Consider the following 27,180-nt stretch of genomic DNA (forward strand, 5'->3'; position numbering starts at 1 on the left):
ATAAGGTTGAGTTTATTGCTATGTTTCTCTCACCATGTTCTCCACTTGGTTTCATTTTATCTAGTTCATGATTTCTTCCTTAAACAAGCAGAGGCACATAGAATAGGCGTTTAGCTTCCATTCTATGCAAACTTGGGGATACAGAAAAACAGCCAATCACCTAAGAAAAACTTTCTTAAGACTCCTGTACTTGTTCATTAAATAGCAACAAACAAACAAACAAACAAACAAACAAACAAAAAACTCATACATTTTCTGGACTTTTGAGGGGCTTTTATAACTTAAGAGTTACTTGCTTTTATTTCTCAGGTCCACTAACCATCCTGTCTGAACAAGTATCTAAATAGAACTCCTATCATTCATGGCTTCAGATTTCACTGATTCATGTGAGCAGGAGGACACGGCAAAAAGAACTTGAATGAGGCAGATCACTAGAACCCTAAGGATGGGCCTGTGATGTTTACCGTGATTCCTTCCAGAATGCGAATAGAGGGGAAAATCCACATTGGCTATATCACACTGAGGAGGAGGGAGACTAAAAAGCTTTCTTCCAATGATTTTTACCATTCACAATTAAAAAGTTAATTCAGCTAATTTTAACATATTATTGGGACTCAAAAATATTCTCTCAGCCAGTAATTTGGCCGCTACCAAAAATTGATATTAACATAAAGGTTTTACTTAGTTACATCTTCCAACATTTTAACAAAACATTTAATTCACAATCTGTTATTTGAAATGGCAGAAAACACATCCATGGGCCTCATGGCTACAGGGAACAACCCAAAATAAACAAATACTGCTATTCCAATATTAGTGGTAAGGTTTTATTATATTGTTTAATAACAGACAAGAGACTTTTAAAAAATCTATGAGTACTTCAGTTAGGATTAATACTCAAACTAACACTGACAATTCAACTTGAAGACTAAGAACAGTGATTATATTACTACACTGAGAAGCAGCAGACACAAGTAAAATACAGAACGCCACAGAAACACGGCCAGAGAAATCCTAATGAAAATGCTTACTTTGACGTGGCTCTGGGCTCCAAGGTTGTAGATCTCTGTGGGCTTTACTTCATTAATGATCTTCACAAGGCAGGTACTGTCAGTGAGATCGCCATAGTGCAACTTCATGTCTTCAGGATACAAAAACATCCCATTAGATAGAGAAAAGCAACATAAGCTCAGTTTTTAAAAACATCAAAATTGAAATGCATATTTGGAAAGTGTGAAAACCAGGGTCAAAATGGAAATGCTGTACTGATGGTTCTGGAGTAGCAGAATTTAACTGTCATCTTTAACCTAAATAATAGAAAGATAGCTACATAATGCCTATGTCTGTAAAAGATTTTGGTGGTCAACTCAGAAAAACTTTTTTTAAAGCACAGTATCACGAACATGTTATACAATAACATATCTTAGGGCTCCAGGTGGTTGTAAGATGTGTTCTGCAAGAATGAGATTCAGAAAAAGAAAACCTTGTAATAACATGTATACCATCTAAAGCAATCCGTAACATTGATGATGATGAGGACAGCTCTCTTTTCTTTAGATACTTTTATCTAGTAATTTTCAAGTACTTTATAAACATCAACCTTAGGCCCTGCCTGAATGCCCGATGTGGTGACATAATTGATTGAAGGACAACTCCTAAATCTAAACAGATCCTTACACTGACTTCATTAGCATAAGAAGTGGATGGGTGATTTACTAACTTGATCTTTTCATCATTTTTACATAATATTGATCTATAGCTACATCCAGTGGCAGGACTGTTCTGAACTTTGCACAAAAACAATAATGATTTTCAAAGACACCACACTTCATGACTTAAAGTGGAAAGCCTTTTACTGTGGACAACTGCATCATCTTCCTGATGCTGTCACTACCTATACAAGTAGCCCAAACCTTCAAATATGCAGGGCTCAGGGGTGAATACAAAACCACATATGGTTTACAAGCTGACTGTATCGTCCTTGCTGGCTGGAAAAACTGGCCACATAATACAGGCTGAACTTGGAATTAAAATCCCTGTGTCCTGGTGCCAGCTCTGCCTTCTTCACAGTGCGCAACCTCAGAAAACTCATAACCTCTCTGTCTCCATTTCCTCAACTATAAAGTGCTCTCTGGGTCTCCCTATCCACCTCAGGAGTTACCATAGGCTCAAACAAGAAAACAGTCTGCTTGTGCTACATAAACTGTACAGCTGCATACAGACAAATTAACAAAAGCAGCAAAACAACTGCAAATACTGACAATGATCAGTCATTTAGAACAGTTTTGATTGCCATTTATTTGGGCCTATCTTCACAAATTATTTTTAAAAATAATTAAATGTACAAAGATTGTTTAAATTGATTAAATTGGACCGAATATAAAAAGCAGGTCGGTGCACTGCCAGTGTGGAACTGCTCTTACTTGAGGGGATAAGGACACCTGCAGAGGGGTGATCAAAGGCATGCCCTTTCTTGGTCTCTCCAAGCCATCTACTTCATAGCCTTCTAACAGCCAAACCATCGTGACACTACGGCCTAGGGCAGTGAGCAGGGAAGGTTTTCAAGGCATGTAAATCGTATTCAGTGCAGGAATTCATGGGTAAATAATTGTGACTTGTTGGGCTTTGACAAAAATGACATTTGAAAACACCTTATCTGAACACAGGAACATCTGAAAACACCTTATAGAAAGAGATTCTAGAAAAAGAAAATGACTTACTTCCTTCAATGTGAGCCTGGGGATTCTTATACAGATGCTCAATTCGACCCGTATTAAATGAACTGGACCGCCGTACAATTCCATGGACCTGAGTTTTTACAGTGTGGAAAGACAAATGTGCAATGAGGACTAGTAAACAGCTTCTTTAGCTAATGTTTAGCTTTATGAAAAAATGATTTGTAAGCATTATTTTACATTATTAGAAATAGTCCCACTGCTTACTTTCTCCGCAACCACTGTCCACCAGCTACCAACATCCTACCTCTGTCTTTCCCCAGCGATTTTACTGCCAATCTCAACAAACGTAATCAGGTAATTATGCGACTTCATGCTTAGTTGTAGATACTCAAATGTCTCCTTTTCCAAACACACGCACTTACAGCCTAACTGCTGACAAAAATATCTTTTCCATTTGAAACTGAAGACAGACCATTCGAGGCCGTGTCGGTAAAACGGCCTTTGTGGCCTGCTCATCACAGAGCACCAGACCATCACATCTTCTCAGTGGCCTCAGAGCTTGCACTTTGCATCTACTGTATGTATTTCTGGAGCCACAGACATAATCAGAGAGCAGATGTTACTATGCAGCTAAGTAGAAAAGTCGGAAAGCTAAAGAGCATGGGTAAGAGACAGCATTTATGTACTACTCGATTTAAGACCTAAAGAAAACTCAAACGAAGAGAGGATTCTTAAAATTGTTTTATCTTGACTTAACCATAGGTGGGGGGTGGGGGGAAAGTTGATAAAACAGGAATGTAATGCATACTTGCCTGATATTGAAGAAAAGACTATTTGTGTCTGACACACAGGAGAAATTGTTCCAGACCTAGTCCCACTTCCTTCTCATGTCAGATTGCTCCCTTTGTGCTGCCAATGCTAACACCAGCTTATGTCACCAGCTGCCCAAGTTCCAGTTCTACTGGTGGCAGTTTTAATCCTTGACTTATTTTAGAAGTGTTCCTTCTTATGCTGAAAAGTTCATTTGCAGCTGAATATACTTCTATATTTTAACTCAATCATTTCTATTTCAAACCAAAATTAATCCTTGGTATGACTCAAATATTCCAAATACGGAGGTAAATTATAAGAATATAAGACTTTCTTTCAAACAGAAAGAAATGTCATCATTTTAAATGGCATACATGAGAAATTGACTTCTGCGAAGGATACAACACACCCACAGTTAATATTTCTGTTGGTTAGTTGCTTTGGAAGAAAAGCACTCATCAACATTATTTTCCAAAAGAACGAAACCCAAGAAAAGTTGGTAAACACGAAAATATTTTAGGAAAGGAACTTCGCAAACTTGGTTTCACATTTTAGGAGGCAAACATTCAACCCTAGGAAGAATTAAATTGAGATTTGGCTATACATATCCACTTCTTAATTTAAACGTGGAGAAAACACTAATTTTAAGCTTATCTGTTCTACTTCATGATCTCCAATTTTTCAGGTTGCTACTTAATTGTAAAGTTGAACTGCTCTATAAACTTAATTTTAACAAAAAGTATATATTTCACATATATACTTATACATAGCAAAACTTGTGTTTACTATCAAAGTTACTTATGAAATAGATTTCTCAGATGTAAATTCTGTTTTATTAAATAAAAAAAGTCTATATTCTAAAAAGAGTAATTTAAGTTTGACAATGAAAAGAATAACAATAGTGTTATTTCGGCTATCTTCTCTAGATTGCTGGATTCTGGGGAAGTCACATATTCCAACAGCCCAAAATATAGAGACATGCCATTTATTAATATATATTCATTACATATAAACATAAAAAGCTTTGACAAAAATATTAAATGATTTTGATGCATTCCATCTAAAATGCAGACAACTATACAAAGTCAAGCCAATCATAACCAAGACTTTACTGTCACATTAAAAATCAAAAGCATTAAGCACTGGTTGCTTTTTTTTTAAAATCAAGTGTTTTAATTTCCTCTAACTCCCAACATTTGGTATGTGTACACAGGGAAAGAAAGACCTGCCAAATGCTTAATCCATGACAGCAGGTATTATTCTAAGAACTAATGAAAGCTGGGTCTGTCTGCTTCTGAGACAGGTGAAATACAAACTTCAAGACAAGCCAAAATGTGTGCAAACTGCATAATCTAGTTAAGAATTTGAGATTAGCGGCTTTCTCTTTACAGAAGGGATGTAGGTAGAGCTTTTTGTTTGTTTTTATAAGGATTTTGGGAGAAAAAGATATGAGGTGTTAGGAACCACACTGAAAAGATAAAAGAGCTGAATTTGGCTTTATATAAACTTAATCAAAATCATTACAAAGTTATAGTAGTTCAAAAACAAAATATAATTCTGAAACACTGAGGTCTTACAATAAATGAAAATGAGTTTTTTGACAAATTTCATGTCCCACTTAACAAGGTGATAAAAAAGAAAATTTCAAGTTCTTTCCATTTAAAACAAAGTTGATTTAACTTCAAAATCCACAGTCAGATCAGGTAACATAACAGAAATGCTTTATTATTTATTAATTATGATCAAGAAAATGGAAAATTATTATCACTGAATTTCAAATTCTTAGTGTCTAGATTTCTCTTGGAGGCAAGGACGACTCCCAGGGATGGTTAATGTCACTCACCTTTTGAAAAGTATAGATTATTTAAGTAATATCAATAGCTAACACTTACACAGCAATGATCATGTACTGGACACCGTTCTCTGTATGTATCAAATCACTTAATCATCACAACACCCTTACTATAATATTACTGGTCCCATTCCATGAATGAGGATGTTGCCTGAGATAACACAGCTAGTAAGTGGCAACATTAAAGGACATAGACTTGGTCAGCCCTGCCAACACTCAGTATAGTTTCAACATGAAATCCATAAAAGCTTAGCCTTTTTTTTTAATCAAAGTATAAAGGCTTCTGGGATAACAACCCAGAAGAAAAACAGTTCAAGGATTCTCACAGATTAAGAAAGAAAGTATCTCCATGTTCTAACAAAAAATCTCCCAGAGATAACAATGCGACTAACCTTATATCCATTTCTTTTCTATGCTGATACTTCATGTCACAATTTACCTATTCTTTATTTTAAATTCTGATACTTTGTGTTGTAGCTGTTACCAAGTTATTTAATATATTTTCATATAGTCCCAGATTTTAGCTTTTAAAGGGTTCAACATTGTCTTTACTTCTCTGGTTTTCCTCTGTACTTAGTGCAAAATGGGTACAAAAGTGTGTTGTTGGTTTATCTGCTAACAGTGGTGCTGGAAACACACTTAGAACTAGAATGCGCTTTCATAAAAAGCTTCATTTCTGTCAATCCTCCGTTTTCCCTTATGACAGGAAGAAATGCAAACAGCTCCAGCTTCCTAGGCAACAGAACATGCCTGCTACTCAGGAATACTCATTAATGAATCCAACTAAAGAGCCGATTAAAGATCTGTGTCCACTGGCTTGTCCACATTAGACCCCATGTCACTCTGCCACCTCCAGATCAATAAGCCCATGAGTCCCACAGAGCTCCACTGGGCTAAGTATTTTCCATATACTGTCTTATCTAACCTTCACAACCACCTTGGGAGACAGGTGTGCTTATCATCCCCATTTACAGAAAAGGCAACTAAGTCTCAGAGGGGTCGAGTGACTTGCCCAGGGTCACGGAGCCTGCAAGTGGCAGAGGAAGAGTGAGACACAGGTGTCCAGTGCCCAGCCTGAGGCTCCTTTGCCACAGCAAGCTAACCACTTTGTCCACCCCTCTGGCTCTGTACTGGTCAACAGGGATAAAGGAGAATGATCCTCTGCACTTCAGCAATGTGTAGAATTAAGTGTACAGCATAATCAAAGAGCGATTGTCCATAAAACGCAAGAATTCTTGGGTTTCCTCATTATGAGATGACCCCTGTAGGTAATAAGGAATGAAAGAGTGTTACATCCATCTCCTCATGCTCTCCTTAACATTTAATCCTGGGCAAAATTCAAGAAACAAACAACATTAAAAACTGTCCCTTTAAACTTTTAAATTGAGTCACTTCTCAGTGAGAAGTAACCCTTCACTTTTTCATTTCAAACGGTTCGTTCAGAGCATGATCAGATCTGTGGATTTCAGTGGCCACATTTGATGGCAAGGCCCCACGGCTTCAGGAGTCTAAATGTGCGTGAGGTGATACAAAGTGATTAACCATAACTAATCAATCTGTTAGTACACGCTATTGCTTTTCAAGTCATCTGCAAATGCCTATTTTTGCTTTAAGGCTAGCTAAGTTATTTATACTTTCATTTTGCTTTTCTGATGGGAGAAAAAGTAAAGGAGTGCGTCTGACTGTGCTACATGAATTCCATACACAGGGTTTGTTTTTGCCTACACCACCCACCATCACTACCCCACCAACCTGGCCCTGCTCTCCTGCATGCTCCCCTCCAGGTGACTGTGGCCTCTCCACACTGCCCATTGCTTCCCAGTTTCAAAATGCACAGCTGGCCTTACCACTGCTAACCAACCAGTGTGCCTTTCTTTTCTAGAAAGAACAACTCAGCCTCAGCATCAAGCTCTTCTTCACAGTGTTTATCTGTTCCTGGTTTGTCCTCTGCTGTCCCTAAGTAGGTTGTTTCCAGCTGTTCCTGACCTTAGTAATATACCTCATACAAAGGCTAGATTCAAAATAATATGGCAACCCAGAGAAGCAAGGCCTCACGGATTTAAAATGTCTTAGGGTACCGTGTTCAACTTCATCATATGATTCAATCAATCACCTGATCTCATCTAAACCTTTAGTTGTGGTGGTTTCTCTATCTGTAGTACCCAGGCAAGCAATGTCACACTGACTGGGGTCGTGTTAGAAAGAACAATTCCCAGATCCCTGAACCAGCCTTCTGTGTCTTAACAGGGCCTGAGTGATTCTGATGCACACTAAAGGCTGAGAGTCTGAAGTCTGTAAGCATCCAAAATTGCTGATGTTGACCACCACCACTGCCCCCCACCCCGAGTTCACACGTAATAAAATACGTCCCTCTCTCATCCTACTTCATGCAATCTACTAATCCTATTCTTTTACTCATGGCCTTCAATAATCAGGGACTGCAGCTGATAATTTGGGAAATTTTCCAATGCAGCCAATTTGAAAAATTACTCTAACATTTACTTTGACCTAAGCATAAAAACATAAGGCCTGTGCCACCATCAGATTCCTTTTAATGGTTTATTCTCGAGTTATACGAATCTCTTAAAATTGAGGACAGCAGCCTATTAAAGTTGAATACAGTAAGGATAAACACACTTACAGTCCCACAATATGCAGAGAGCTCACATTTCCCCTGGACTAGGAAGAGAACTAATTTCTGATTATGCTTTGTGGCTGTGTACTTTCCCGCTATAGTGTCAACCATGTTTCCTTCTATCAGTTCACGGATCTCTCTCCTAAACCTGTTTTCTCTCTCAAACATTGTTTCAGTGATAAATTCCTCCCATTAACTATGATTTGCCAAGTGGGCCTTCTATTGTCTTTTTGTGTCATAATAAAATCTGCTCTTACAATTTCAAATACCACAAAAACATCTGCAGCTTATCCGGCAGTCCTAGGTTCTTGTTGCATCTATTTGCAAATCTCTCATCCTTCTTGTCTTCTGAAGTCTGCTAGTTCCTTAACAAGGGACACCTAAATGGAGATCTGCTTCTCTGCCTTTTCCAGTAACACTAACAGTACCAGGTGCTTGAGATGGTTGCCATCTACACATCCAAACTCGCCCTGCCACTGTCACTGGGTCCACCATCACTGCAGCGCACAGCCGTGCTCCCTCCTCCTCTGGACTAGACACAGACGCTGCCTGTTAACACCACCCTCACCTCCAGTCTCAGCCCACCTTGTCCCCCTAAGAGTGGATCCCAACACTCACGTGGTTTTGAGCATCACTTCTGACATGCGTGACACGCCACCTCACTCTTCACAAGTGCAGCGATTTCTGCTCAGCTAGCTCATTTTCTAGGTTCACTCGATACACAACAACATCACTAATTCCTCTCTAGCCGCCAAACATCTCTCAGCTCGTCCCAACTATCTGAAACACAGTATGGGCATCTCTCTGCCAAGCTATTCCTTTTAATAAATATTAAGGCGTTAGGTTAATCTAGCCTGAATAAATATAGGTCTTTCTCTAAAACCAACACTTTGTACTATACATAACCTACTCTAAAACCCTCTGCTCTGTAGAATATGCATTTCTTTCTCGATTATTACAGCAGCTTATGCATATGGACATACGTATACATATGTACTTTCATAATTCCATTTATTTTCATATAATTACAAAATGTAGCATTAGCTCTTGGATAAGGGTACAGAAGGTGCTAAACATATCTACTGTTACTTCTTCAAGTCTAAAAGTCAAGGCTCTCAGATTATGAGTTAAAAGAAAATTAACTTTTTTTCTTCAAATAATGTTGGCATTTAGATGCCAAATTCTTTCCTGTTGTGTTTCCATTTGCCCCAATTACACATTTTTAAAATAACGTACCAACAATTAGAATAAACAGATAATCCTAAAGTATTAATGTAAACATTCATAAAACGGATCAGAGCATACGGGCCACTGTAAAGGTTTTTTTTTTCTGTATAGCATGAATTTATATACATGTATATATCTGAAAAACATTCTTTAAAAAATTAAGTTGTACATACTTAGCACATCAAAATTAATATATAAAACTATTGTTTCTTTTAAGGAAAGGAGAAATGGTGAAGACAACGACAAAAGCAGCAAACCTAAAAGTTTCAGCTCCATAAAATATATGGTTGCCTATTAGAAAGGAAAACCTCCAGGTATAAATTTTTCATTCAAGTTTGCCAACAATCAGCTTGGTTTTTATTGCTCTCTGTAATTTCTGAATTAAGTGACTTCATGGTGAGTAGGACTTTCTTATGAAACACATTACATCATAAATTAACCCGAATCATGTTACAGCTTCGCTTGCACAGGCTGCTGCGTTATCGGAGAATGTGGGAAGTGTGCACCACAGCTGAACACTGTGAGTGCAGGGGAGCCACCAGTGCTCACCAGCAGATAAACAGCACAATGGGTTGGCAGGCTCACAAGCCCAAAGACACATTCTTCCCCGGATTCTGATCTGTTATCTGCGTTTCAGTGGAAAACACACTCAAGAGGACGGCAGCAGAGGAAGCATGTGGCCGCTGCATGCGAGCAACCCCACCAGCCTGCGCCCGCTTCCCATTGAGTCACCCACCTCATAGCCTTTCTCCAGCAGGAACTCAGCCAGGTAGGAACCATCCTGGGGAGAAAGAAAAAATTGCAAAACATCAGTCTCATAGTGGTATAGAAAGGTGGTCTAGATGAAGAGTTTTGAGAAAAGCATTTAAAAGGCTACCTAACTTAAGGACAATGGCAACCTAAAATAAAAATAACACCAATAATGTCAATAAATACCACATGGTGTTCCACTATACACAAAGCATTTTCACAAACAGTATTCATTTGAGCTCCACAGAAGACAGAGGATGAAAATGAAATCCAGGAAAGTGATATGCATCAACAGACAGCATGAAGTTCCAGAATCAGATGGATTTGGGTTTAGGTTTTGCCACTTACCAGTTTTGTGAAACATGCAGAATATGGGGGCAGAATGCCTTGGTGTCATAGCAACATAAAGCAGAAATCTTAGTAATTCTGGGGGGTCGTTAAACAAGATCACTGGGGGTCAGGCACAGTTGCTCACACCTATAATCCTGGTACTTTGGGAGGTCAAGGCAGGAGGATTACTTGCATCCAAGAGTTGGAGAATAGCCTGAGCAACACAGTGAGACCTTAGCACTGTTAAAACAAAACAAAACAAAAAATTGGTGGAGATGGGGTCTCACTATGTTGCCCAGGCTGGTGTCAAACTCCTGGACACAAGTGATCTTCCCACCGTGGCCTCCCAAACTGTTGAATTACAGGTGTGAGCCACCATGCCCAGCCCAAAACATCTTTAAAAATTAGCCAGTCTTGGTGGCTCGTGCCTGTGGTACCAGCTACTTGGGAAGCTGAGGTGGGAGGATCACTTGAACCTGGGAGTTCGAGGCTGGAGTAAGCCATGATTGCAAAACTGCACTCCAGCCTGGGTGGCAGAGGGAGACATTGTCTCCAGAGGGAAAGAAAAAAAAATCACTGGGGAAGGGATAAGATGGGAGCTAGGTGGGTTGGGGATATAGAAGGGCTAGTGTGGAGAGGAGAAGACTCCATGGTAGAATAAAGAAGGCCAGGGGACGTGGAGGAAGGTGAGTACCTTTGGAGGGCTGGCCTTTCCAGGCAATGGCCACAGCTGGCTGCTAACCCTAAAGGTTCTGGAAAATCACTGAAGGCTTGAAAAGGTTTTAAGGTGGCAGGGAGCAGGGATGGGGATCAGATTTGTATTATTATGCACACATACAAATGAACTTTTAAAAAAAGAAGATATTCTCTTTTTTTATAAAATCATAAGTATTTCCTTTGTATTAATCTTAAATCATATAGCTACTTCCTGCCTTAAAATGAAGGTGTCTGACAAAATACAGAGATTCTCAACTGGTTCTTAATAATTATTTTTAAAATTTCTGGGTAAGGGTCTTCATTTGACCTAAAATATTTCATGTGCCACTTTTAGAGGGAAAGTATGAGAGACATATAATTAAACTATTTAATAGGTCAAAAGTTCAAAAATCACCATTCCGTAGGTGCTATAAAAAGTCACCAGCCTCTCTCAGAAAATAAATTGGTTAGACATTTTGCAGTCGATCCCATAACTGCTCCTCTGCTTTCTGCCCAACTAGACGGTCCCCATCCATCTCATTCAGACGAAAAGATAAAAATGGGAAGCTCCAACCACTGGAAATTCGTGTCCTCAGAAGTGGTTGGGGACGTTTGGGTTTTCTTCAGTTTCTTCAATTTGAACAGGCTTTAAATATCCCTTTGAGCTTCAAAAGCTCCTACCAGATATTCCGGCGGGGGGGGGGGGACCTTTTTCTTATTACTTGACCAAAAGCTGGAATTGGAAACACCCTATGGGCCCTGAAAATGAAAGGACTGCCAAGTGAGTGTTTACTACATTAATGCAGAAGTCATGCATAAATTCAGGCAGAATGACAAGGCAAAGCATACAAGGGACACATTCTGTGGTTCATTCAAACCTAGAGCAGATTTTCTTCTTCTTCTTCTTTTTTAAGATGGAGTCTCGCTCTTTCACCCAGGCCAGAGTGCAGTGCTGTTATCGTGGCTCACTGCAACCTCTGCCTCTGGGTTCAAGCGATTCTCGTGCCTCAGCCTCCCAAATAGCTGGGATTACAGGTGCGTGCCACCACCCCTAGCTAATATTCATATTTTTAGTAGAGACGGGTTTTCACCATGTCGGCCAGGCTGATCTGGAACTCTAGACCTCATGTGATCTGCCTGCCTGGGCCTCCCAAAGGCTGAGATTCAGGCGTGAGCCACCATGCCAGGGCTAAAATCTCCAGCAGATTTTCTTCTGACTTCTTGAGGTAAATATTCTAGTTTATAGATTCATGTGCAGAAGAGAAAATGTTTGGCATATTCTTTTTTAATCCCATTCTTACAATTCTTACCGTTTTTACATATCTAAAATATATGTCAGATAATGACACTGACCATTATCTAAGTTAGATAATGACACTGACCAATTCAGACCATGACAAGCCAAGTCGGGCTACACAACCACTGAAAATGTTATTATAGGATAATCAATATCCCTATAAATCAATCAATGAGAAAACAGCTTAATAGAAAAATATTTGCAATAAGAATAATAATTTGGCAGTAGGTTGGAAAGCCCTGTAAAGTATGAAGTTTGGACTTTGTTTTGCTATTATTGTTTTGAAGCAGGCAACACTATACTTCTAATCATTCTCTTGGAATAAAAAGTTTGAATGCTTTGTGTTCTACCATAGCTACATTAAATGTTTAAAAAAAAAAGCCAGAGGTAAACGTGCTAGAGATCCCTGAGGTGGCAAGAGCTGTGATTATTTAGAGAGCTGATGTGAAACAGACCTGACCAGGACTGAACCCTGTCAATAAGGTCTTGTTCTTCTCACCCAGGCTGCTTCTCAGACTTTCCAACCACACTGGAACATTCTGAACCAGTAGTGGCACCGGCTTCCTCCTCACTTCCTTGCCAGGCCTCTCGAGTGATAGGGCCTGGGCCGCACAATGAGTGGGAAACGAGCCGAGCGAGGGCTCCTGGTCCCCAGCCCAGGGGGCCCAGCTGGCCGCCCCCTCGTCCTTTCCCCAGGCCCCTGGGGGACTCCAGGAGAGACGTGGTATCTGAGCAGGCAGACGTCCGCCAAGCCAACAGGATGGTGGTTTCCGCCTCCTCTTGAAGCACAGAGCTGATAAAGAATGCTCCAATCAGACTAATGACTGAAATGTCACAGCAAATGAGAACCTACAACCACCATTAAGTTCTGACGCTTGACTCCTCTGAAACAAGGAACAAACAGACTAAATCTGTAACTCATTCAGTAGGAACACAATTATTCTGGTATAAAGTCCTGCCTAGGTTCAATCCTTGTTACAGAAAACTCTTTAATTGTAAAGATAATGTCCCAATATGACCCTTTTAAGTTTAATTTTACACGTGGGCTATTAAGGGTATCTATTTTATATTAAATGCCATACTATTTTGAGCAATCACCATGGCTTTAACATTTTCAAGACACAGAAATATTTTCCTTTTTTTTTTTTTTTGAGACAGAATTTCACTCTTGTTGCCCAGGCTGGAGTGCAATAGTGCAATCTCGGCTCACTGCAACCTCTATCTCACAGGTTCCAGTGATTCTCCTGCCTGAGCCTCCTGAGTAACTGAGATTACAGGTACCCACCACCACACCCAGCTAATTTTTTGTATTTTTAGTAGAGACAGGTTTCACCATGTTGGCCAGGCTGTTCTCAAACCCCTGACCTCAGGTGATCCACCTGCCTCAGCCTCTCAAAGTGCTGGGATTATAGGTGTGAGCCACCCACCCTACTCTCGCAAGAACTAAGCTAGGAAGGTGGGCAGATATTTGGCATCTCGGGTAACTGAGGCACAGGGGGGTTAGCCAACTTTTCTAATATCACACTAGTTACAGACAAAGCCAGGACTAGAATCCTAGCCACCTATTGTTTTGAAGTAGAAAATAATCTCCTTCCTCCCACTCCTCTACCTGGCACCAAAACATGTCAAAACCCAACAAAATAATAAAAGACCATAAAAGATACATTTTCAAACCAAGTTGATGTAGTCATTTTCCATTACAGGGTATTTTATGGATTAAACAGTGCTTCCAGTTTTAATCAAGTGACCCAAATGCAGAGAAGTCATGTAATTTTAGAACACTCCAGAGCTCAGAGGAGGGAGAAAGGATACAGCACCTGAGATTTTCCCGGTCTGGGTTTTTGGGGGACTTGCACTGCCCATGCAGTTGTTCAGTGTTGTTTGGAGGTGGATTTAGATTGCTGGTGGTTGTAGGTCCAGCTTTGGGGCCAAAGGGCAGGGCACCAGGGTCCCATGGGGCCAGGTTTCAGTGTTCCTGACGCCTATCCTGTTCTTCCGAGGGGATGGACCCTCACTTTTCATGAAGTACTCAGAAATGTTCCAGACAGAGTTATGTAAAAATTAAAGACCAATTCCAGAAATTCACAGAATCATGTTTTGACTACAGTATGACAACTACCTAAAATTCCACAACTATGAAAAGCTGAAAGAAACACAGAAAGTTTCTGTGTTTCTCAATGACCACAGATGGCTAAAAAAAGACTGATCTCACATCCACACACCCCCCACACACACCCCATCCCAACACCTATGTACGAGGGCAAGCCATCCTCCCGCAACACAGAAAGACTAGCATTTTTCTCCTCTCTTCCAATACAGATGAATAAGTAGCCCAGACAGACAAACGAAAAGGGAACTTTCTTACATGCAATGTGAGAACCTGGCCCCTCTGAACTGCATGCTAAATCACACTGTATGTTTCTACTTAAGCACCCTGTGGCAGCTTCTTTGAACAGGATAAGGTCATGGTAGTGGGCGAAAGAAACCATGCCACTAATAAAATGAATGTCTTTGTTTAGATCATCTCAAGCATCAGGAAATAGAATACCCCCTTCTGCAAGAAGAGAAAGCACTCGTTTGCACTGCCTTTTTATGTTCTTTAACTCCATGTTGTCTAATTACTCCTAAGGCATCTTCCCAGCTAATCGGAATTACAATATCAAGGTAATCTGTGCCTCCAATAAGCAAAATACAAACACTTCAATGATTAACAAATGATGCTGTTTTGAATGAGAATGAAAACTTCCAATGATTTAACCACTGCTGTGAAGAATACAGAGACAGAATGTAATAGAAAGGTGTTTATACCTAGGTCATGTTTGTAACACAAATCATTGGACAAAATCTCTGTCAGACTCACAAAATTCAAAAGACCATGGGGATTAATTAATCCAACCCTCTCATTTTACAGATCAGGAAATTGAGATTCAAAGCAGGTAAATGTTTATTGTACAGTCACAGTTAGGAAGTAGCAGAACCTGCAACCAAAAAATAAAAATGAAAACCAGGTCTCTGGACTCCCAGACCTCAGAATTTTGCACTAAAAAATACCGAGTAAATATCTAAAATGAAGAGGCTGGACTAATGACTACAATTGAGAACCCGGTAAAACAGACAAATGGAATTACCAAAGTGAAGAACAAAAATAGAGCCAATAATTATCAATAGAACAATAATTAACTAATTAGTAGAAAGGAAATGAGGATACCATCAATATTTAAAACATAGAAATAACTCCCATCTCCTATAGTCTTCAAAGGTGAAAAATATTTCCCCATAAAAGCTGCTGTCACCAAAGAACCAACTTTCCCTTCCTTTGATTTACCTCCTGATACAGAGAAGCACTGCAATCCAGCAACATGATCAATAACCTCTGAATAATGAAGAATTGCTTATGTCCAGCAGCTAAGATACTCTTTACATAGCCACCCCTTCCCTCCTTTCAAGGGCAATAGCCTCGCAAACAGGTGCTCAGTGGTTGCACATACACCTCAAACCCATCAAGAAAAGAGAGCCGCTCTGTGGCCAGACACAATACCTTCTAGTATTGGGTGATGAGTGTAAGGCTAACCAGGTATTAGCGTTTTAGAAAGAGGCCAGAGGCTTTCAATCATCCTTGATATTGGTCTACCATGGCACAGAATTCTCTCCCCCAAAACATACTCAGTTTCAGTACATTGCAATGTTATGTTATGTCCATGATTAGTTTGATAAGAAAAAAAAGATTTACATATAAAAAATATCAAACAGGGAAGAAATGCCCTAAAAGATTAATTTAAAAAAAAAATACTTTCCCCAATGTGATAGGTTTTTAAAAAATGGTACAGACGTGTTTTTTCATTTTTTGACTGGTAGTAACACTACAGAGTTTTTGGTGTTTGTGGCCTTAATTTTTTTTTCAGGGAATTATATATACACTTTACCTATTTTTCTAGTAGGCTGTGTTTTACCAATTGGTTTGTTCTTGGAAGTATCAAGAACATGTATAAAATTGACTAATTTTCACCTCCAATAAAAGCCACTCAAAAACTGATATTTTGAAGCAGGCTAGCAAATCTTCAGTCTCTTTTATATTGCAAATGATTATTGTAAACCCTTAGTATAATATTAGAGCAAGGAAGAACACAAATACAATGTGAACTCAGGAATTCACATCTTTGCACAGCCCAACATGTGTAATAATACTAATTTCAACATACTAAAATAATTTTCTATAATTTAGGCAAACTCTATAAGAAAAATGAGACTAAAGGGTTTAAAACAAGCAGGTACAAAGGAAGCAACTGTTGGTAAGGTATAGAAAGATTAATTTTTAATTAAATGATTAGGAGAAAAACAGCACACACACACACAGATACTCCAATAAATACAGTCCCAGAAATGCTGGAGAAGCCTCAAAAGGACAACCAGTCCCCAACTTACGATGGATCCACCTACAATTCTTCAACTCTATGATGGTATGAAAACGGTACACATTCAGTACACTCCTCAACTTACAATGGAGTCCAAGATAAACCCATAATACATTGAAGATACTGTAAATCAAAAATGTACTTTTGATATTTTCAACATACGAAGGATTTATAGGGACAGACCCCCACTGTAAGTTAAAGAACATCTGTAAATCCAAAGGCATCTATTAACAGCCTACGTGTGTGCTAGGTGGTACATAATATATAGATACAGCAAGGGTGAGTCCACCTGCTCATCACTACGTGAATACAAGCATGCCCAAGGCATACAGTATCTCACTGGTTTTCCTTTTGTTTTTTTTTTTTTCTTAACGTAAGCTCCTTTTATTTGAACCTCTATTTTCCTCTCCCTCCCTCCATCCCATTCTTGCCACTCATACTGAAGTTTTTATCCATCAGAGAAAAAAAAAATCTTCATATGGCCTACTATCACTACAAATGATGACAGCAGTACTAAGAAGGATAGTGAGCACTTGTACAGCACTTGGTATATGCCCGGTATGCACCAAGTGCTCTGCATTCAGTATCTTTTTAACTCTTCATAATAACCCCATGTCATTGGTACTGTTTTCATCTCGATTTTACAGAGGAGGAATCTGAGGTGAATTGAGAAGTAATAGCTCAGGGTCTAATAGTTAGTAGGTAGAACAAGGATTTAAACTATGTCTACTTGTAATACATTATTTATATGGCAATTTGCTTCACTAATAGGATCGATCCCTCTATAATGGATCCTATTAGAATGGAAAATGATGGGCCTAGAGATATTTTCACATAAAATATGGCTTCTATAGAATGTATTAACAATGACTATCAAACACCCATTTGGACCATAGGTGTTATGGGATGGAGGAGGACAGGAAGGAAATAAGAAATTTAGTCCCTGCCCTACTGCTCTGAGAAGTATCTGGGAAGCCAGGCATTTCCTGGCCTAGATAGGATTATGTTTCAACATTGGCTAGGACCTCCAGATTTCACACACATCCACCCACATGTGGACAGGACGAGAATAATAACCAGGTAACCTGTACAGCTAGCTAATCAAAATGTTCTTGCTATCAGAGAACACCAGTAGATGCATGAGTCATGGACAGAAGGTGGCAAGGCTTTGTGGATGAAAGAAAAGCTATGAAATACTACCACACTGACCTCTTCTATACTGGATGGCACAGTGCCCTGGAAAAATAAATCACCACACATGAGCATGAAATCAGGATTGGGAAAATACACAGGAAATACAAGAAGAATATCCCTATCAAATCCTTTTAAAGATCTGCCTAACCGGCCAGTTCAGTGCTGATGTGAATAACTCCTTTCAAGTTTACAATATACTAGCTGAAAGTTTTTAGAACCAGGGTTCCAAATACATTAATACAGATTTGTACAGGTGTGTAGGGAAGTTAATAATAAATTAACAGTGAACTTCACACTGAAATAATAACCTCTTTGCAGTAAATAGCTACACATATTAAAAAATTAAAACTGTATGAAAAATAAAATTAGAGTTCCTCTCTCCTCCCTTTCTCACTATCTCTCAAAGTGACAGGCCATACAATTAAAGGCTGTTTCTTTGCAAAGTCCATGCTTTGCAGTTCTAATCACTCGAGTGATTTATAGAGGAAATGATGTTTTGCAGGTACTCTAAAACAGAGCTGCACTTTGTCCAGTGTGCAAGGCCATGCTTAATGAAAAACTTTAAATTTGGAAGGAAAAAAACTGCAGTAAAAAGAGAAGAATTATGAAATTTTAGTATTTACTTGATTTATTAATGTTTCCTTATGCATTTCTTTTTATAATTTGTGTCCTGGCTAAGGCAGGAAGGCAAAACAAATGTCCTTTTGTTTATGGCTTTAAAAAGGTCATAAGAATAACAAAAGGATACATAAATACTGATGACTATATCTTTCCCTATTTCACTGTACATTAATTTAACAGTCTGCTACTGAAATACTGCTGTTGGTTAAGCACAGAGTTAACTATTTAAAAATATTCTTGTCTTTTTAACCCAATTTCTTTCAAGGATATAATTAATCCAGTTAAGACCGTTCTTAAAATACGTGCATGTCATGATAGAAATGTCACTTGTCAACTCTCTGATGCATTTCAGATCTGCTCTGCCACTATAGAGTTCCAGGCAGACAGGAAACATTGTAAATCACTGAAGAAACATACAAGTTAAGAACTGTGATTTTGTTACTTAAAATTACTGAAAAATAGACAAAATTCAAGCATATATACAGGAGCGTAAATGTAGAAATCTGTAAGCATTTACCCAGAAAGGTGCAGATCATTAAACTAATAAAGCTAACTCATATTCAGTGCCTGAGGATATATCAAATTTTGTAAAAACAACTTTAAGTCACTGGAGGCAAGGAGAGCTCCAAGTTAGCACAAAGAATGTTGATTTCACCGGGGTGTGGTGACTGGGGATAGGTACACCTGGCAAAACTCGATTCTGTGGGCTACTAAATCTCTGTATTTGTTAGGTTGTGCTATATTGTGTATTTCGGTTCTGCCACCCAAAGAAGGTATCCAAAATAACTTGTGGTGGGCGTGGAGGAATCACATATTAAAAGTCCCAAAGTCTGTGCCTCCTTCATGCTTGTGCAGCTGTCTTCCAGTGTCACTGCCTTGTAGACTGCGCAATCATGGTGTGATTCTAGATAGCTCAGTTCCACCACAGAAATAAAGGGGATAAAATGAACAGTTGGCGAGATACTGAGACTGCAGTTTGAACCTCTATGGGACTAATGCTTTTAGGTTGTTCTTTATTTTGTTGCTTTGCTTTCTTTTGCCAACAGCAGCGGGGGCTTAGCTCTTATTCAGCCACATACTTTTTAAAACTTAAAGTATAATAAAAAAATAAATTAATTAAAATAAAATCTCTACTCAGTGGTACTGATAGAAAACATTTTCAAGATTCCACTGAAAAAGACCAGAGCTTTGTAAGGGTAGTGGAGTTCTCTAGGTGGAAAAATAACTTCCTCGCCTAATAGGGATTGGACACCACCACCCACATCTTGGTCTCAATAGCACCAAACTTTAAATTGCCAATCTGGCCAGGCCCTTATGCTAAGGCCGAAGTGAGTCTTACCTTCAGTGTAGAAGCTGAAAAGCAGGTAGGTGTCTCTGATTCAGTCTAGCCTGACCACATGCACCTTTTGGTCTAATCTTAAAATACTTAAATGTCTAACAACTACTTCTGTTTCCCAGCTATTCTCTCCTAATATTTATGATATATCTTGGCTATTTGACAGTAGATTTGAGTCATATAGTTATCTTAACTATAGTTAAGTCATATAGTTAAGTCAACTATTTGAGTCATATAGTTAAACTATCAACTTTCTATAGACATAGTTTGCCTTATACTATAACATACATTCTTCAACCTTACACTATACAGCAAAGTATTTATTATTGTTTCTATCAAAATAATATCTTACATTTCTGTAATTTCTTATAGTTGCTAAGTACTCTTAAGATGTTTTTCCCATTTATATCTCACAACATCCTGGAGAGGTAGCTGATATTATCCTCATTTTTCCGGATCAGAAAATTGAAGAAAGCATAAATCCCTTGTTCAAGGTCATAGAGCTAGTTAGAGAACTTGGCAGAATATGAAACCAATTTGTTTAATTCTAATTACAGTGTTATGTCCACAATACCTCTCCCTCAATCAAAATAAAAATGTTTCAACCAAAATAAGATGCCACAGCAGTTTTTTAAAGAAATTAATAAATTTATATAAAAACCCATATACAGTTTAGCACAAAATAATGTTTTAAATTTAAGTATCTTCAATTATCCTTGCAATAATCCACTATTAAAAGCCATTGCTTAAACTAATCCCCCCTTTAAGTATACTAAACAACGTGCTACTGTGTGTATTTGTGTATCAGTGAGTGAGTGTGTGCATGCTTGCCTGAGCTCATTTAAAGGGATACCTTTATCCTGAGGTTTAAAAACAGTGAGGTCTGAATTTTCATTGTTAAAAGCAGATCATGGAGCAATCAATCAGCTAATAACCATCTATTAATATCTGATGTACTATGCAACATGACAGAGTAAATGAAAATAAGAATAAGATGCATTTCCTACATTTGAGTTTCTATAATCTAGTGAGAGGACAAGGAAACAACACATCTACCACATCATCATCATCATCATCATCATCATCATATTAGCAATGACATTAATGCCGACATTCATTCACTACATACTTCTCACATTTTAGGCCAGCACTGGCCAACAGAAATATAATGTGAGCCACATATGTAATTTTTAATTTTCCAGTAGCCAAATTAAAAAAGGTAAAAAGAAACAGATAAAGATGAATTTTATTTAACACATATATCCAGAATGTTTTATGCACATGTTAATAAAAAATTATCCAGATATTTTACATACTTTTTCATACTAAAGTCTCCAAAATCCAATGCAGTCAATGAATTACGTAACAACGGGGAAACATTCTGAGAAATGTACCATTGCATGAACATTAGAGTATACTTGCACAAACCTATGTAGTAGAGCCAACTACATACCTAGGATATATGATATAGTCTTATGGTGCCTAGGTTGCAACCTGTACAGCATGTTACTGTACTGAATACTGTAGGCAACTGTCACACTATTGTAAGTATTTGTGTATCTACACAGAAAAGGTACAGTGAAAATATGGTATCTTATGGGACTACCGTTGTGTGTGGTCCCTTGCTGACCCACATGTCATTATGCAGCACATGACTGTATTTTACACTTACGGCATATCACAATTCAAATGTAAATTTTCATCAGAAATACTTGATCTGTTTTACATTTCATAAAACTGATCATTGAAAAAGTAAATTCATGTACCCAACCTGTACCAAATATACTTAAAAGTTTTCTCATAACGAAATTGAGTATCCAAAAAATCATTTTCCTTTAATTTTCACAAGTACATTGACAAAAGTGGTTCACTTTCGTTTAAAAGAACTGATTTGGGCCAGGCGTGGTGGCTCCTTCCTATAATTCCAGCACTTTGGGAAGCCAAATCAAAGCCAAAGTATGGCTTGAGGCCAAGAGCTCAAGGCCACCCTGGGCAACATAGTGAGACCCCATCTCTACAAAAGATTTTTAAAATAATATTTTTTTAATTAGCTGGGTGTGTCCCAGCTGCTCAGGAGGCTGACACAGGAAGATTGCTTGTAGTCCAGAAGGTCAAGGCTGCAGTGTGCCATGATCACACCACTGCACTCAACCTGGGTGACAGAATGAGACCATGTACCAAAAAAAACAAAGAAAATGTTTGTTATTTTAAAGTAAACTGGGCATGGTGAGGCAGGCCTGTAGTCCTAGCTACTTGGAAAGCTGGGACAGGAGAATTGCCTGAGCCCAAGAGTTCAAGACTGCAGTGAACTATGACCAGGCCACTACATTCTAGCCTGGGTGACAGAGTGAGACTTCATTTCAAACAAAAAAAAAAAAAAAAAAGAAAGAAAAACTGATTTGACTTTGAAGTATAAGCATATCAGTTTCAAATCCATATCGGTTCAAGTTAAGTAAGCTCATTAACTCTTGTGTCAAGTCAGTATTAACATTGGATTCAAAGGAATATTTGCATAAATTGGAAAACAACTCTAAATTTATCAGTATCAACAAAGAGCTCTTCAAATTCTAGTTTTTGTAGCCAATATATATAATGGTATTTATAATTAAAATCTTCTGCACATTAATCATTACTATTGACTTATATTATGAAAACCTTCAATTTCAACATGAATTCTAATATCTGCCTAGCTAGTTGACAAATTATCTTGTCCTTTCCTGAGACTTTCAAATTAGTTCATTCAAAAGTAGTGTGATCTGAGTCAGAAAACATAAACCATACTGCTATATTCCCTTTTTTTTTTTTTGGATGGAGTTTTGCTCTTGTTGCCCAGGCTGGAGTGCAATGGCATGATCTCGGCTCACTGCAGCCTCCGCCTCCCTGGTTCAAGTGATTCTCCTGCCTCAGCCTCCCAAGTAGCTGGGATTACAGGCATGCGTCACCACGCCCGGCTAATTTTGTATTTTTTAGTAGAGACGGGGTTTCTCCATGTTGGTCAGGCTGGTCTCAAACTCCCGACCTCAGGTGATCCACCCACTTCGGCTTCCCAAAGTGCTGGGATTGCAGGTGTGAGCCACTGCGCCCGGCCCATATTCCCTTTTTAAGTACTGAATACTTGGGCAAGTGTCCCTTTTTGTTTCAACAAAAGATCATCTTTGGTTGGAGTAAATATTATGCTATAGAAATCTGTGTAAAACTCGTCCAGGACTCCACCAACAAGTGCTGCTAAAGCTCACAAGGTCACTGCCTTCATTGTCTTCCATTTCTTTCTGCAGGTCCATAAACCAGCAACGATCTATGAATTTACACTTATAGACTGGATAATTTAAACTACTAGTATCTGTCACACTTTTTGCCAAGTTAACTACTGTATTGTACTCTGTCCAGCTTCAGAATACAGTCGAATGAAGCAATAAGAGAAATACCAGCCTCTTGAAAAATTCCAATAAATACAGAATTCGGTCTAACAGAGCTGGGTCAACTGTAATAGAAATTAATTTTTTCATATCCATCTGAAATTCTTTGAAACAGTCAAATGTTTGAATTGAATGTTCTTAAAACATTCAAAAATATCTCTGCCACAAATCTGTTATTTTTGGCAAAAAAATTACAACATTTATTTATAAATCTTAAAGTCTGTATTAATTGGACAATGGATCATCATACTGTATAACTTACACAAAGCTAAAGGAAAGTAATTGAAATGTTTCAAATTTCAAATGGGTCATGTAGTCTATAGGCAACTGTTTAGTGAAAAATATCTTTAAGTTTTTGTGAAATATATTTTTGTCTCTTCTCATAATTTTCTAATAAAATGTTGGTACCTGCAATAATTCCTTCTGCCATCTCTCCATCTTAAACTGGCTTCCTCTATAGTGCATGAATCCAAGACACTGTATAGGTGGCCAAAGTTACAGGCTCATACTCTGTTAAAATTTTTAAACTTAATGAACATTTGATATAGTTTAGATTTTTGTCCCTCCAAATCTCATGTTGAAATGTGATCCTCAATGTTGAAGGTGGGGTCTAGTGGGAGGTGTTTGAGACAGGGGGACAGATCCCTCATGAATGAGTGTTACTGCCATGCTAACATCTGCAGAACTGAGAGCCAAATAAGCCTCTTTTCTTTATAAGTTACACGGTCTCAGGTATTCCTTTACAGTAATGCAAAACGGACTAATAAAATACTAAATTCTGCTTTCAGGCAATTACTTGCATCAATTCTTCATTGACCTTTGAGAAAAAACTTCTCATCAAATCTACCACAGATTTCTTGAAAATGTCTTAATATTGCCCATTTCATTTTCTTTACATTTTTTTATACAATTGCGAATGAGATTCATCATGAAGTCCCTAGTCTCTTTGTGTTCCCACTGCTTTGATCATACTACTAATTTCTGTATCTGTACTCACTCCGCAACAGTAGTATGCCTTCACTTCAAATTTAAAAACTGTCCATATTTATTGACTAACAAGTGATGTAATTACCTTTCTTTTATATATCACTTAAACATTTCTGGGGGATGAGGGATAAAAATCTACATGTCAGGTACCATGTACACTACTTGGGTGACAGGTACACTGAAATCTCAGATTTTACCACCATACAATTCACCCACGTAACCAAGAACTTCTTGTACCCCAAAAGCTATTGAAATAAAAAATTTAAAACAAACATTTCAATTTAATTACTAATGATAATGTACTTGCATCACTACAAGCTGCACTGTCTGCAGAAAATATTTAATAAATACTATAAAGTGAGAACACAGAAAAAGTATATACTGAATAAATTACTTGACACCAACGAGATTGGTAGTGTGTTTATGTATGTTAACGTAGTCTTACCAAAACAAGAAAACTGTGTTTAACAGAAATATATCGTGCACGGCTTCCATCTTAAAAATCCAGTTCCTCGGGTGCGCCAGTCACACTGAACTGCTCGACAGCCACATGTGGCTTACAGCTATTGTTCCTGATCATACGATGAGAGGCTGTGTTCACGGCAGTCTGTATTTATTAATTGTGGTAATTCTCACAAGGAAGAGAAGTCTTTACTCTAATTATCCCCACATTACAGACAATGGAATTTAGGCAAAAGTAATTAAGTGACTTACCCAAAGTCACAAAGCTATTAACTGGGGAACTGGGATTTCAACCCAGACAGTCTGACTCCAGAGACTCTTACCCACTATTCCACACCACCAGAAGTTCAACAACAGCACAGGGTTTCATGAGAGATGAGGCAAGAGATGCAGAGGGTGTTAAAAACATATATATAAACCAAACTACTTTGCAATGAAAAGAAGGAAGCCAGAACTCACAGGAAGACGTCGTGAAAGAGGGAGAAAGACTTGAGCTGCGTAGTCCAAGATAAATGCTGCAGATAAACAGCCCAGGCAGCTGGGCGCAGGAGGAGTAGGTGTGCGAAGCGCGAGCAAAGTGTGTTTAGCCATGAACAGGTAAAGTGAGTCAGCTGTGGAGTTAATGCAGCAGGCTAAAAAATGGCCCCCAAAAGACACAGCCACGTCCTCACCACTGAAATCTGTGACTGATACCTCATATTAGAAAATCATCTTTGCAGATGTGATGAAGTTAAGGACCTTGCATTGGGGAGACTGGAGATTATCGTGGATTATCGGGGTAAACTCTGAGCACAATCGCGAGAGTCCTTATAAGAAACAGGCAGTGGGAGATTTCACCCAGTCAGAAGACGAGGCCACGAGACCACAGAAGCAGAGATTAGGGCCGTGTGCCCCAAGTCAAGGGATTCCAGCAGCCACTAGAAGTTAGAAGAAGCAAGCAAGGAATTCTCCTCTTGAAGCCTCCAAAGGGAACGTGGCCTTTCTGACATACACCTTGATTTTGGACATCCAGAACTGTGAGAAGACAGCTGTGTTGTTTAGGCCACTCAGTCTGCTTCAAAAGCCATAGGAAACTAATACAGCTTAGAACCTCTCAAAACCTGCAACATGCAAAGGGACCTTGTGAATCAGCAAGAGGTCAATCTAGCAAGCAGTCGTTCCCAGTCTATTTAATGAGAGAATACCCATTCCCCAGAAAGAGAGAGCTGGTGGTGAAAGCAAGCACCTTTTAGCATCTGGCATACCTAACATTCCTCTAACAAAGTTTGGGAATTCCTAACCCAAGTCACATTCTGGAAGGCAATTTAATCAAGTAAGTCTGAACTTTATTCAAACAATGCAAAAACGATCGAAGGTTTTTAAGAAATGTTGCAAGAAGTCAACCATTTGGGGTGAGGAAATCCAGGACCCTGTGACCCTGGATTCAGGGTAGCTTCAAAGTAGCAGAATGCATTGCTTTGGAAGATAAAACATGTCAGCAGCTGAGCCAGCCCTCCCAGCTGACAGCAGTGAACTCTGCCCTGATGGAACCACGTCCTCTGGGAAGTGCTCCTGTCATGAGGGATGCTGACAAACTAAAGTGGCTTCACAGTGCGACGAGTGAGAAATGACATAGAAGAAGGAAAGAAGTGTTGTGCTAGAGAGCAGTATTCAAATGGGAAACAAAATAGCAGTACCTTCAAGTAAACGCAAGGCTAAAATATATTGTTAATAACAAAAAATGAGCTACAAACGGTTCAATAAAAGTCAAAGGTGAAACCATCAAGGGGAGTGGGATCAGGTCAACAGGAAGCTGCCCCTGGGCATCTGCAGTAAGAAGCACCTGGCCAGTATGGATCTTCCTGTGGAGACAAGTTATCAGGCTGCCACAGGAGAAGAAAACCCACACTGCATAGGAAGCTGGACCTCAAAACTGACCAGCTTCCACAAGTCTAAGATTTCATGACCTAAACTGGACACAGGCCTGTTTATCATACCCACATGTAGAGCTGGAATAAAAACTGAATTTCAAAAATATTGTGTGAAACTAGGGGTGAAATTCAAAATATTGAATAACCTGCGTAGCACAGGCACTGACCCACCAGAATGTATCCCAGCTTATGTGCCTACAGGTAGGTGCCCACCTCCTGAATTTCAGCCTTCATAAAACCGAGAACGCTGACCGATAGTTGGAAACAGATTCTGAACAGGCAGGGATGAAGAGGGGAGGGGAAGAAACTACTGCCGTTTAAAAACTTCACTTGAACTGACAGCAGGTCCCCCATTTTGGGAAGCCACAGGATGTCAAGGAAAGGTGACCAGGTAGGCTGGAAGCCACATTCTAAATACAGCATCTCTGACCACAAAGGGCCGGCAGCCACACACTGTGGCCCTGCCATCTCCAAGGCCACTGGCTCAGCACTGCTGCAACCTAATGACACACTGGGAAGTCTGGGTTTGGTTTTGGTTGTGCGTGCTCTCTCTCTCTCTCTCTCTTC

General features: G+C 38.9%; 1 protein-coding gene across 3 annotated transcripts in view; it reads right to left on the minus strand.

Moving 5' to 3' along the window:
- GMDS (GDP-mannose 4,6-dehydratase) overlaps positions 1 to 27,180 on the minus strand; it is a 697,044-nt gene that overhangs the window by 565,632 nt on the left and 104,232 nt on the right. For all 3 annotated transcript variants that reach the window (XM_063605120.1, XM_003805565.5, XM_063605119.1), the window contains exons 2-4: positions 9,939 to 9,983; positions 2,721 to 2,808; positions 1,032 to 1,141 (exon numbers count right to left, since the gene is read on the minus strand). In XM_063605120.1, coding sequence (XP_063461190.1) covers positions 1,032 to 1,141; positions 2,721 to 2,808; positions 9,939 to 9,983 — 243 coding nt within the window. The remainder of the gene's footprint in view (positions 1 to 1,031; positions 1,142 to 2,720; positions 2,809 to 9,938; positions 9,984 to 27,180) is intronic.

The sequence above is a fragment of the Pan paniscus genome, chromosome 5, assembly GCF_029289425.2.
Source record: "Pan paniscus chromosome 5, NHGRI_mPanPan1-v2.0_pri, whole genome shotgun sequence".
NCBI classification, from domain to species: Eukaryota; Metazoa; Chordata; class Mammalia; order Primates; family Hominidae; genus Pan; species Pan paniscus.